At 33.3% G+C, this 13659-nt stretch overlaps 2 protein-coding genes and 1 long non-coding RNA gene across 14 annotated transcripts in view; 2 read left to right on the forward strand and 1 right to left on the reverse strand.

Moving 5' to 3' along the window:
- The first annotated feature begins 99 nt into the window (after positions 1-99).
- LOC145724855 (uncharacterized) lies at positions 100-2183 on the forward strand. Its single transcript, XM_081973329.1, has 5 exons — positions 100-310; positions 380-451; positions 508-1211; positions 1268-1434; positions 1907-2183. Exons 1-5 carry the CDS (start codon positions 206-208, stop codon positions 2083-2085), a joined length of 1227 nt encoding a protein of 408 aa, XP_081829455.1. The 5' UTR covers positions 100-205; the 3' UTR covers positions 2086-2183.
- LOC145724876 (uncharacterized) lies at positions 1213-4132 on the reverse strand. The gene is made up of 2 exons (XR_014177105.1): positions 3624-4132; positions 1213-1528 (listed from the first exon to the last, which is right to left on the reverse strand). It is a non-coding gene; the product is annotated as an uncharacterized LOC145724876 (long non-coding RNA).
- The window catches only part of Trpm (transient receptor potential cation channel, subfamily M), a 67788-nt gene continuing 57012 nt past the window's right edge, over positions 2884-13659 (forward strand). For 3 of the 12 annotated variants that reach the window (XM_081973286.1, XM_081973285.1, XM_081973282.1), the window contains exon 1: positions 9951-10238. In XM_081973286.1, coding sequence (XP_081829412.1) covers positions 10125-10238 — 114 coding nt within the window. In that variant the 5' untranslated portion in view covers positions 9951-10124. Of the gene's footprint in view, positions 3188-7103; positions 7207-8107; positions 8144-9949; positions 10239-13659 lie in introns of those variants that run through there. The other 9 variants (XM_081973280.1, XM_081973279.1, XM_081973284.1 and 6 more) reach the window with 6 other exon arrangements.

Genomic DNA, 13659 nt, shown 5'->3' on the forward strand with positions numbered 1-13659 from the left:
AGGGGGACAAAAATCGTTCAGTTTTCTATATTTTTTTATTCATTGCTGACAACACTGGATTCTTTGACATTCACTTTCTGTCAAATTTGCAAAAAAACAAAACAATTTGACTTTTACTTTTATAGGTTAGAAAAGTTTGTTTATATTTTTGTAATAGTGAAAAACAGTATATAAACGTGCTGCAAAATAAAGCGTCAGGTCAATAATGACACTATTAAACATTTACTCACTTGACGACATAGATGAAATTAATGTTATTGCAAGTTTATCCCAGGGAAAACATTTAATTGGGCGAGGAGGTATTTTAAAGGTAACATTTTTTCGATTTAAATGTATAATTTAGCGATTTGATGAGCATTTTACTCATCAATTTGTACAGGTAAATGATAAGCGAATATCCCGCCAACATGCTGTCATTCAAGTGGATGCTGATAAAGTCACCCTAACATCAGTAAGATATTTTTTTTAAACCTTAGCAATTATTTCCAACCAAAACTTACTTTACAGTTGCACGTAAACCCTTGTTTTTTCAAAGCATTTAATGGCAAAACCCTTACAATCATTGCAAAGGGTGAAGAATGTGAATTAAATGATGGAGATCAATTTTCCTTGCTACCAGAAGATTGCTGGTTTCGAATCAAGGTGAAACATGAACAGGATGGCACATCTCCAACTGGAGTACTTAACAGTAAGCGTAGCCACGATTCAGGCTGTGAAGAAGGTGATTTAAGTAAAAAACCTCGACTGTCAACTAATGAAGACACATCACAAATGGCTGAACTGCAAACATCACAAGATGACCAATTTAAATTAGAGTTAAACCCATCACAGCATTTTATAGATGAAGATCAGGAAGAAAAACCAAATGAAGACACATTAGATCCTGTAGATCAATTTATTCAAGAGGATGGTGAAGCAAATACAACTACTGAAAATAACTATACTCTAGAAACATCACATGTTGTTACAAATGAAACAGCACAAGCAGAACAGCTAGAACTAAAACCAATAAGTGATGTTAATGAACCTCACAGTGATAACATTACTACTAATGATCAAGAAAACAATATAGAACAACCAGACATTAAACAAGAGCCACAAGATGGTGAAGAGGCTGAGGCACCAGTTAATGGGGATCCTAATGTAGCTAGCGGATCAGGAAGTAGGAAAACAAGGCGCGAAAGATGTTGGTACAAAGAGAGATGCTTTAGGTCAGTTTAACTAATATGTTTTATACCATGTCCTAATGATAAATATATTTGTACAGAAAAAATCCAAATCATCGTGATCTATTCAGCCATCCCGGGGATGAAGACTACCCATCCGATCCAGAAGATGATCGACCTGAATGCCCGTATGGCGTTGCTTGCTACAGGAAGAATCTGGATCATCGCAGGGAATTCAAACATTCTACCAGGCCAGCACCGAGACCAAGTAATGCCAATTTCTCCATATATTTACCTCAGCCATGCCCGTTTTGTCCTCATTGTAATCGAAATTCGGGGGGAGGTGGTGGTAGAAAACCAGGCTACGAAAGTGATGTTGAAGATTAATTTTTGTTGTTTTCTAATTGAGTTAAAGCTTTAAAAAGAATGTTTTACGTTTTTTTTTAAATAAAATTGTTGAAATATTCAGTAAAGTATTTTCTATGGGGTGTTTCTGTTTGGAAGGTGTAATTTTGATATAAAAGTTAAATATCTTATCTCCAAATATTCTACAAAGTACTTATCCATTCTTAACTCAAAGTGTGACAAATTGTGCATCTAAAAATTTGCGTGTAATGTTCTAAAGGAATTAATAAGGTAAGTTATAATTTCTGCTATTAGTTAATAATACCTTATAAATACCTTTAGAACTGTCCTGGTATTTGTTACTGCTTCCTTTGACTTTGACAACGTAATTATAGGTTCACCTCAACAACCAGCCTCCTCTGACTCTCGGCCTCGAAGACGTCAAAGAAATCAAGCCAATTACAACAGTGAAGATGATTATGATTATGATGATCCTTTTATTGATGATGGATCTAGTGACGAATATCGCCCTTCTGATTCAGAAAATTTCAGCGAAACCGAACCTTCTCAATAGAATACAGCAAATTAAAGAAGCAAAAAAATAATTAGAAAAAAGTTTACCAAAAAAGAAGCCGTTTTATTGCTTTAATAAAGATATATTTTTCAATTGAATTTGCTTTCTTTTAGTATCCCTTATCAGCATTATTCCCTGCACCCATAATTCTTATCGATACATATCAGAAATATGCCATTAAAAGTCATTGCTAATAAAACCCAGTAATCAGTTACGCTCAATTGGCTATTGTCTGTTAAAGTTTTAAGTCTGGCTTGGTAATTTAATAGTATCGGTTTTAGTACTTTAATCGATCCAATTTAGAGGTCATCAGTAAATAAATACAGTGTAAGTCTATTCTTGGATGTCCGTAAAACTGAAGTAGTTTGGAAGATATGAAACTGCTAAACAGTTTTAAGATCAATTTTAATATTAACTGTAAATGTGCAATAGCATGCATCACATAGAAAATGATAGTTTAAGCACCGCATTCGTTTTGACAGTTGATCAATTATGGTTTGACGCTTCATGAAGCGGCTCAAAGTTTCGTTCAAAATGACGAATGAAAACATTTTACTTGACTGTCACATCCGTTATTACTTGTCAACGATTACATTACAAAATAACGTCTTTTTTTGTAATGCGTTTTACACAGACTTTAAGCTTAATTGTTTAAAAAGTTTTTCTATAAAATCATCCCTACATCCGCAAAAATCTATAACCAATTGTCCAGTTGATCTGCTACGTCCAACTAAAATTATGAAAATAGAATAAAATAACATAAATACCAATACCTGACGTATCTAAAAAATAATAAACGCAAGTGCCTTTACAAACAAACACCCTGTATTCATTTGCTAGAAGCTTTCCAACTTTCAACTGATGCCACTGGTGTCTCTGCAGGGTATCAAAAAAAAAAGACACCGATTACACCGCCATCTGGACGGCTCAATTGGCAAACTCGAGGGTTCGGTTACGTCCGAACAAAGTTGTTGCATCACCGAACGAGACCGAAGCGACCTTCAGTTGTTTTTCGTCAATCGCCTGTGTCGTGCGTTTAGTGCGGCCCTCGTGGATGAGTTTCGACGAAAAAAGTTTTGTTGATATCGTATCGGATGCCCAGGTAAAAAAAATTTCTTTCCTCTAACTTATCGTTATTTTGATTTTTTTCTGTCGTACAAATTTAGTATTTATTTTTGTACTGTATTAAGTTTGAGTTTCTATAGGGTTTTGCTTTGAACCCTTTTAATAATAGTTTTTGATGGCCCTTTACTCAAGTTGACTGTCCACACTTGGTTAACTTTTTAACACCGGCGCTTATACATTTTTAATGCACCAAGGCATTGTCAAGGTTTAGGTTAAACCTTAGTTTGACTGTGACTTTTTATGCACACTGTAATTATATTACATTTACCAAAATTTCAATATTATTTTATGCATTAACCAGAGTTAAAATACTAACTGCCCTATCTTTGTCGTTGACCTTTTCAACACCCCCTTATCAAATTTGGAAATAAAAATGCGCTAAATTTACGCTAGGAAAACATGTAGGTATGTACCTGTGGGAATAGGATTTTGTTTCTTGTCATACTTTTCTGTCTTTCCACACCTCTGTCCTGTCCTGCATATCAGGCATCAAAAGTGATGAAATCTGGAAGCAATTACCAGGAAGTGGAGTTATCAACCCTATCTATCAATTACAATATTTTTATTACTCAGCTGGATAGAAAGCACAGAACTTTTCTCATTGCGAATAATGCAATATTTTTTCACTCTGTTATTAAATAATAAACACTTAATGTTATATAAACGCAGAACAACACTGGATAAATAGCCCCACTAATCCTTTTCTAAGGGATAAATCTTTTTGAGGTTATGTCATACCGGCTTTTGGCTGCCGTCTGTCAAGTGTCATTATTTTTTGATTTTACGACGTTGCCAAGTTTTGTAATCCCACAATTAGCAGGGTTTTAGGGGTTTTCCGGAGTTTATCATATTTTAGGGCATGGTTATTTATTAAATGTTAACAGCAAGTATATAGTTGGTATATAGTAGGTTATAGAGTGGAAATTTGGTGAGTTTATCATTTTGCATGTTAATTCAAATCATTCCAGGGTGCGTATTCTTGAAAGGTGGGAAAGGAATTGTCAAGAGAAAGACCTGTAGAATGTGACAGGAACCCGCCATTGTCAGCTTCTTCTGTCACATTCTATTAACACTTCTCTTGAGAATTCCGTTCCCTGCTTTCATGAATTATGCCCCACAAGTGACTCCCTAAGGTCTCGTCTGGTTGAAAATGTTTTTGCAAACTAATGACATCTTCCATTGGCAAGCTTAGTGTATAACTAACTCACTAATTTGACATAACCAGAAGTTAATCAAATGTCAAATTACGTCAAGTTACGCAAAACTCATTTATCTGTATACTGAGTGACTGGCAGACGTTCATATGACAGATGTTGGGAAATAGCACTAGGGCTGGGAAATTATGTGGGAAAAACTCCAAACTACAATCTACTGTTTTTTGAATATCGTTCAAAATAATGGACTGTTATCTTTTATTTATGTAGTTTTTCTCGTTGTTGGTCTCATATTAATACCTTTTGTCAAACATTGCATTGTATAAATTCACAATACTCAATATGGAGTTCACAGTGTGATTGTTTCCCACATAACTTTTTAAATTTAATATTTATAATAAAAATAAGTAGAGATTATCGAGATTATCGTCTCTGGTGGTCAATTGATTTGATACACCACCAAGCCATTAATTAAACTTGTTCAGACACATGAAGATTGTCTGGATAGATTATACGTACCTAACTTCTGCAAATAAAAATCAAATAATAATAATTTAATACACATTTTTCACTTGGGTTTTGTAATATTATTCAATAATTTATACTTACTTCCGTTTCACGTGTAATCGATCTGAACTATGTGGGTGCATGTTCAGTTTTAATTACTCGTGCAACATCTGGACAAAACGTCGTTTATTTAATGTTATATCATGTATATTAATCTCTATATTAATCAAGGCTGAAAAACTTATGGTCATCGAATTAAGCCAATTGTCGACATCGTTTTTATTTAACAATAAAAACTTAATTTGACCAAATTAGGTAAATACTTACCAGTTTGGTCCAAAAATGTTGATTATGGTAATTTGGTAATCGTTTCAGCAATTTCTCCTGCTTTCAGAAGGTTTATTTACATCGTTATGCACATATACAGATACTTTTAGGAATCAATTTTTCGATGGACAACTAAATACTATTTCGTTTAATGGTTCGGAGTTAGTTGGCCAAATCTCACTTTGCGATTGACGCAATAAGCTACTCGAAATATGTAATTCAAGCAAATTTTGATGCAATATTTAGAAGAAGGTACAGGATCTGGAATTTTTAGCTTAGACACCCAAAAATGATAAAAAACTTTTACCATTCATACAGCTTTGTCAAAATTTGTGTGTAGTTAGTTTTAATACGAATCGACGAGTTTGTCATCGAACTGGAAGTCATTGTTAAACCGTTTTCCAAATAACCGATAATTAGTAACCCATTGTATGTATTTGCTAATCGAATTTCAGCAGAATAAAATTCCGCTAATGCTACTGTCATATCATTCACTGAAAATATCACAATACGTGGAATAATTGGCGTTAATTATCCCACAAACAACCGAAAAGAAATCGCTTTAAATTACTCTTGAAGTAGTTGTTTAAACCACGTTTAAACACAAAACTCCAAAGAATCGATTAACGTTTATTAGACGACAAATCAGTGTCCAGATCGCTTAGTGTGATCTACGTCAGAGTGTATACATAACTTCTTATGTAATGTCTCAGAAAAAGTGACTACGTCACTAAACATTTGTTAATACATTCATTTGGTTAGAAGCGGTCAGTAAGTAGCACACAAGATCAAATTTTAAAATGTGTCTCTAATTGGTACTCAGTTGGTGCTAATCAGTTTAGTGTTATTTGATGATCCATCTTATACGTCATGGATAAAGTTGCAAAAAACCAGAAAATTACTATTTTGACAGTTTCCCACTAGTTGCTTGCGGAAACAAAACTTTTCATTAACACTCATCTCGATTTAAGTAATCGAGCCAACTTCCACATTAATTTTTCGGTTACTGGCCTCACTCAGCTAACAAATTAGCACGATTAAAAGCCGGAAAACTCAACCGGGACCTCATTAAAATGTTTTACCATGTAAACACAAATAAATAGTCCGTTATTAATATGCAATATTATGACCGATCAGATTTTTGGAAGCGTAAATATTTACGGTCGTTCATTACCACTTAAGTGTGTATATTGCATAGACTGAGATCTCACAATATGTATCACAGCGAGAAATATAAAAAGTGAGTTTTTAGTAGCTCTTTTGTTATTTGTTTCATACGGATTATTTTAGTCTGCCCTAAACAAACGTAAAAAGATTTGTAAATAGCGCGATTTGCTTATTTAATTTTCATACAGTTGGTAAACAAATTTCCCCAACAAACTTTTAGAATTTTGACTACAATTAGCTGATGAGACAAAACTTGTTTGAATCTTCCTTTTCTTGAGATTTTCTAGAGATTAATTAAGGTGTGAATAGAAAAGTTAGGTTAGGTTAGGTGTAGAAAGTTGCTTTGAAAGTGTCTTTTAAAATAAATTGATATTGGGTTTATGTGATTTTCAATGATTTTGACGCTCCATGGAGCCAACAGCAGAACAAAATTGACGTCACGATGACGTAATTTAACACAATCATACTTGAAACAACTGTCAAATTACGTCATCGTGACGTTAAATTTGCTAAGATATTTTCTAACTTGGCTACATTTAACTAAAATCAGTGGCAACAACGACTTTTGTTCAACAACTACAGGGTGTTTCAGAGTTGTTGTGACAAAAGCCTAGGGGAAATTCTCCTGGCAAAATCAAGCAAAAAGTGCTTTGTTCTCGAGATACAGGGTGTTGAAATTTCAAAAAATGTAACCACCAGAACTTTTTTTCTGTTAATAAAATTTGTTTGTTTTTTCAGAGCCATAACTAAATGGTGGTCTCTAAAACAATGGTAGAAACGGTTCTCTCCAGTGAAATCACTCGCAGCCAGCATGAAGAAGTCAAAATTGCACGGCAAAACGGTGAGTAAACTGTATAGGGTGTTCCATCCCCAGTAAATGTAAGTCACATGGACAAAACCAATTCTACATAACCCAAGTTTAATGCTATTTTAAGCGCACCGATAATTCGTTTTCCCGTTTCAATTAATTAGATAAATTATTCAATAATTGCCATTGCAACCATTTATTAATAGAAACGCCTATACATTTTAGTTTATCACGAACAGGATCAATCCTCATTACGAAATGTCTCATCATCATCATTGTGCAGTAAACTTATAAACACATCAAACAAACCGCCTAAAAAACGTACACTTACCCGTTAATATTTAGAGCAACCGACAATTAAACATTTACATTATTTAAACACCGCAAAGTGCCGCTTTAATAACAAACACAATGTCCGTTTTGACAAGTCCTTTCCTTCAATCTTATGCTGTGCTTATACGCAATGTAATCACGAGCTCATCCATTGCAGTATGTTCAAAAAATAGGTGTGGGTTTTGGTTTATTTTTTCGCCTTTTCAAACGTTCTTATAACGTAAATAACTAATCAGGGAAAACTGGTATTAAGTGATTTCATATATACTGTCAACATTTTATAACTTCTATGTAAGAAGCAAGAAAAATATAGTTTTGGTGAATTGAATTAACTAATTTTTGATATTAACAATAACAGAAAAACTTGTTTATTGCTAGACATCTTTAGTATTGATAGTACACTTTATTGCACATCTCTACCTGTCAACTTGCAATATGAGCAATTCTGGCTTTGCTGAATTCTTTAAACGTCTATGTCAACAGGACACATGCTTTTTACATAACAGTTCATATACTCTGGCCAACTAACACCACGTTAACACTCCTGGAGATTTTTGGGTCTAAACCTAATTTATATTAAACAAGCCCTATGTTTCAGCAGCACTCGTATCAGTACTTGGAAAAGCCGAAAGCTAAAGTAAGTCAAGTAGCAAAAATTGAAGCTTCTTATGATTTATTTTCTTTAGATTGTAAAGTAGTCGCCTGTAAGTGGTTTTGTTATAGTTGATATATAATCTTATCATCAGACGTTGGTTTTGCAACAGAAATCGAATAAACTTTGTCCGATCAGTCATCTAGCTTTTGTGCATGAACCATACAAAGTCACTCGTTGGAATGCTTTAATTGTCCAAATATTATTTTAAACATTATAACTTGGCATTTGTGCGCCAGTAAATATTTAAAGGAATAGATAATTTACTTCATTTCGTTTGTCGTCAAATCATTGTAATTTTACTGTTTTAATGCTATGCGAAGTATCAATTTCGTTCTTTATTAGAATAGGAAATTGATTGGTTAAGTTGAAAGCTATTCAAAGGAAAATTACTGCCATATTTTAAGTTTAACATCGACAATTCCACTCATGTACAAAAAATGCCATATATACGTCATCAAAACACGGTTTGCTATCGGCTAATAAGGAAGGAAGAGAGTTTGCTAGCGGATAAAAAAATCGGATAAATTTTGCTGTTGATTTCATCGTTTCCACGGATTTTCACTACACTTCTATTGTTGCAATGTCTCACCTTGAGGTTTTTGCTGGCACTGTCAATTTTGATGTTTGTTCATATTGTTTTGGTTATGGCTCGCTTCGGCTAGAGTTCTACTGCAGAAAATCAAAAGAACCAGAAAAATGTATTTCTGCTAGTACAAGGCAGTCGCAGTCTTATTATATTATTGATTATATTCATGGAATTGTCTTATCAAATACCATTCGAGCTCAGATTTTGAACAGGATAATTTTTCCGCTTGTCTTCTCATACTTTCTTTATGGTACAAAACTCGACCTGTTTAGCAAAATCACTCGAGCTGCGCTCTCGTGATGAACAGGTCTCGTGCTGTTACACCAAAAAGAAAGTATTCTAAGACAAGCACAAAAATTATCCGGCTAAATCTGAGCTCTTGTGGTATTGCCCCCGATAAAATAAATTGTGTGTTATTATTACATTAGGAGATTAACGAATACTTTTATTTTAGTAATCTTGCCAGTTTTGGTTTTACTTTTTCTTTCAGATCGTCACTAGAAAAAATTCTTTGCGGACGACCTACTATTATAGCAGTGATGCCAATAGAGCGTATTTCTAGCAAAGCATTTTTGTTGATTTATTTTTAATTTAATGTCACAAAAATCTGCCCTTTTGTTGCTACTATACCCATATTTTTCTTTTTGGGTCAAGTTTGATAGTACTATTTGTCTAAAAACAGTTTTGGCTGAGTTTTGAATTTGACAGATAAGATGTAAGATCTACACGAATCTTAAATATGTACATACATTCAATGACAGAGAAATTTTTAAATTTGACTGAATCATCATGACATTCATAGAATAGCAAAGATGAGAAAAGAGAACTATTACAATGGTCCCAACAAAGAGGAAGAAACACATTAAAAGTGAGTGTTGTCGTAGCAGATGTGACGTAATTTGACAGTTGGTCACGTGATATCAACATCCGTTTTGACCGGCTGGCACATGTTATTTACAAAGTTTATTTTTGTCTCACTTCTTGATTGGCAATGGTTGTCTTACCATTGATGTTCTACGGATAATTGTGAAATTTCCGTACAAAAAATTGCTCATAACTAAGCTCAAACACTCATTTTTCTAAATCAATTTAAATTACACCAACCTCGGTTCTAATCATGCACTATCAATAAATAATTTAACAACAACGAAATCTGACTAGTTAATCTTAGAGACGTCGTCGGCATGTTATCTGTTTTTAAAGCAAACATAGATCGGGAAGAGGAGTATTCCGAATAATTCAGTATCTTTTTATATCGAAATTAAAGTGCTTCACTGCCAACATTTTGATTAATCCTAATCATAATCGCGAACGAATTTAATAATCGTTTCGGATTCGTGGCGTACATAAAGTGTCTAATTGACAGGTGACATAAAAATGACAGTAACAAAATCGCAATGCTTTACCTATACACGTCATGGCGGTAGCCATATTGATTTGTTACCACTGCAGATATGGCGGCGTAAGTACAAAATTACCCATCATGAAGAGGTAAATATGACTGGCGACAATTAGGATAAGATTGCAATGTACTGATAATTTTTTATAGTTTTAGTAATTTCCGAGTATGTGTAAAAAGTAAATAAACCATTTAAAATTATCAGTTAGTCCGAATTTTGTTAACAATAGAGCAGTAAAATTGCTTACTAACTGTATATTTTGGTCTGAATAAATGTTAATTTAACCTTAAAGTACGATATAAACGGTTCGATTATGATCTGATTACAAAACCGGTGACAAAATAAATTAAATATGGAAATTAATACCAGGTGAAGTTATAAAAATTTATTACTGAAAAATACAGCAGGAATAACAATAATTAAAGCAAGATATTACGTGAAATTATTGTTTTTCTTGACATCGTCAAGGTTGTGCCTAGGCGCAGAAGGTCTACATATTGATATAAATAACCTTGAATACAGGTGCGGAAATTTCAAAGTTATGCATTTGCCTATAAATGATATGGACAGAAAAGTTTTCTACTCATAAAAAATATCACAAAGGGCGAGCCATTGCGCTGTCAGATTGATTAATAATAGTAAAGCTGGTTGATAAAGGTTACATTCATATTAGTCATACTTTTCTAACTTTGAAATCCTGTTTCCTAGACCTAGAAAATTTTCTGCAAACAACAGTATAGCCTGATTATTATCAATATACAAATTAAATGGAATAATACTCTCTAAAGGAACTCGGAAACCTGGTGACCGATTGCAGGAACAACTCCACTAGGAAATCAAAGTTTCCTGTCGCATATTCCCTAGGGACGAAATAAACAATTAATTCATTTTACCTGCAGTCTGGATTGTACTAGATTTTTCCTGTTTCGGATTAACATGAAAACCATTTGACAGTTTGTTTATGAGACGTAAATAGCTTGCAAGCCTAGTGGACAGTTAAGGTGTCAGATGCAACGCAATCCATTTGACGAGATGAGCCAAGAACAAATTCCGACAGGCACTCGAATAGATTAACAACGCCCAGAATGTTCAATTTGAGCAGTAAAGTGCTCGAACCTTCACCTTGCCTGTCCCGCATAGTAATATCTTTAATCGCCCCCGTGGGGAAATTTATGTTGCTTTCGCGTTTGCTCTAAGACTTTTTCCGTCCAAGACGCAAAAAAAATGGAAATTTAGTACTTAGATTTGATCTCATTTTCAGGCAAAACTTTTATGATTTTTACTATTTCGGCTTTAAAAACAGAGGTCAGATTTAGCTAATTCAAAAGCTTTCGAATCGCAGCCAAAGCTTGAAAATTAATTTCCATAGCCCAAAACGGTAAACCTCAAAATCCTGGAATAGAGACTTAAGAAGATCAAAGCCACTAGTCCGTTATACTTTAGTTCATCCCTGCATAATAACGCTTAATAATTTACATACAATCTATCCCAGAAATTAAAAATAGTATATTTCATTAGGAGTACAAAAATAAAGGTTTTTTCCGTGCGCGTATGACCAATTGCAATGCAAGCACGGAAAACCTATTTTTGGACGAAATATGAACAATATTTTTCATTATACTTCTTCGAAAACGAAGGCATTAAAACCAGATTTGAGAAAAAATGACATGACTGACAACTGATCATTTCTATGACTAGTTTAAAGTAGTTCAAAGGTGATTTAATTGTTGTAAGTTATCACTGTCAGGCAATGTCGATACAACGTCAACAAATACTGCGGAAATATATCTAAATATTCCAGCATTTACATATTAAATGACAATGCAGGTTTATGCTAAATATTTGTCTGTTTATAAATTGTCTTAAATTTAATATATTGTGCTGTACGTTGCTATTTTAAAGCCATTTACTCAGCATTTTAATTCAGAGCCAGGATAAAAATTTCCGTGCGGGCGCACAGAAAAACGCGGTTTTTATTATTATTTTATTACTCCTAATAGAGATAAAAATATAGTGTTTTCAAAGAAGTATAATAAAATAGTATATTACGTAACTAGTGCTGTAAGAAGCATTTTACGCACGATATGGAAAAAGTTACGCACGAAGTGTGTAATTCCATGAGTGCGTAAAATGCCTTAGAGCACGTGTGACGTATTATACTTTACCTACGACCAAATGGAATGTCCTGTTTTCGCAATTCATATAATTCGGAGTAACTTTTCACTCAAAAAGTATATTTTCAACGTATTGACATCGTATTATGACGACATATTATGCCACTAAATAAAAAAATAATAACGTAATAAAAAAATTCGCAAATCATGTTACTTAAATAATTTTTAATGTTGTTCTTACAATAATTATTTATGGTGACATTACAGTTATTAAGAAGAAAGAGAAAACTTTCAGTAATATTAAGACATTTTCAGTAAGTATGACGTAGATAACTATGCGCGTTGCTATTGGAGGATAATTTTCTTTTACATTTTGTCATGGTTTACGACGTTGACGTCCAAATTTAGGTTAGGTTGTGTTTAGCATTTGTAGGGTTAGGTTCCAAATTAGAGTAATAGGCACTCCAATGAAATGTCAAAAACAGCTGATTGAAACTTTTGGAAGGGCAAACACGGCCCTTTAAAACACACTTTCTTATGAATACTGCTACGGTTTTAGCTAATAATTTTGGCGATTTTCTAAAAACTTTTAGTTGATATTTCATAAAATGTCTGCCAAATACATAAGAAAGTGTGTTTTGTGCCTTTCCAAACTGTATTTGACATTTCATTGGAGTGTCTAATTGCTGTGTTGTGCTGTTCCAATGGCGATTGATAGAAAAGGACACACATACACCAGAACTGTATTATCTTTTTACTTGTTCTTCTTAAATATGAAATAAGAGAAAGGTTTAGGCATAGGAAAGGTTTTAGAGGAGCTTCTTCAATAAATGTTTCTTATATATACAGTGTGTCCCGCTTTTCATGAGTACACCTTGATATGTCATTTAATAATAATACGATTTTCTTGAAATTATGGTGGTGATTGTCAGAAAAATGAAGTATTTGGCATAGTAAACATTTTTATTTACCATTGGCGTATATTTTTTGTCCATATTTTAAGTCTTATGACCTAACTGTGACAAAAACAAAAATTTACTTAATTATTACTTTAAAATAATTTTTATTTTTTAATAACTCTACTCAATTCAGATAATACGCTTATTTAAAGCAATAAGTGATACTAAGAGGTTTTTAGGGATGCTGATTCTAAATCTGGTTAAACTAAAATTGACACAAGTATCAATTTTTTTTACCCTCCCCAACACTTCGCGTCAATGGTAAATAAAAATGTTTACTATGCCAAATGGCTTCATTTTTCTGACATACAATCACCACCACAATTTAAACAAAATTGAATTATTATTAAATGAGATATCAAGGTGTACTCATGAAAAGTGAGTCCCACTGTATTTAAGAAACACAATTTATTTCCGGTTTCTTCTGTATATTACAGCA

Source organism: Ips typographus, linkage group LG2 (genome assembly GCF_016097725.1).
Source record: "Ips typographus isolate SLU linkage group LG2, UJ_Ityp_2.0, whole genome shotgun sequence".
Lineage (NCBI taxonomy): Eukaryota > Metazoa > Arthropoda > Insecta > Coleoptera > Curculionidae > Ips > Ips typographus.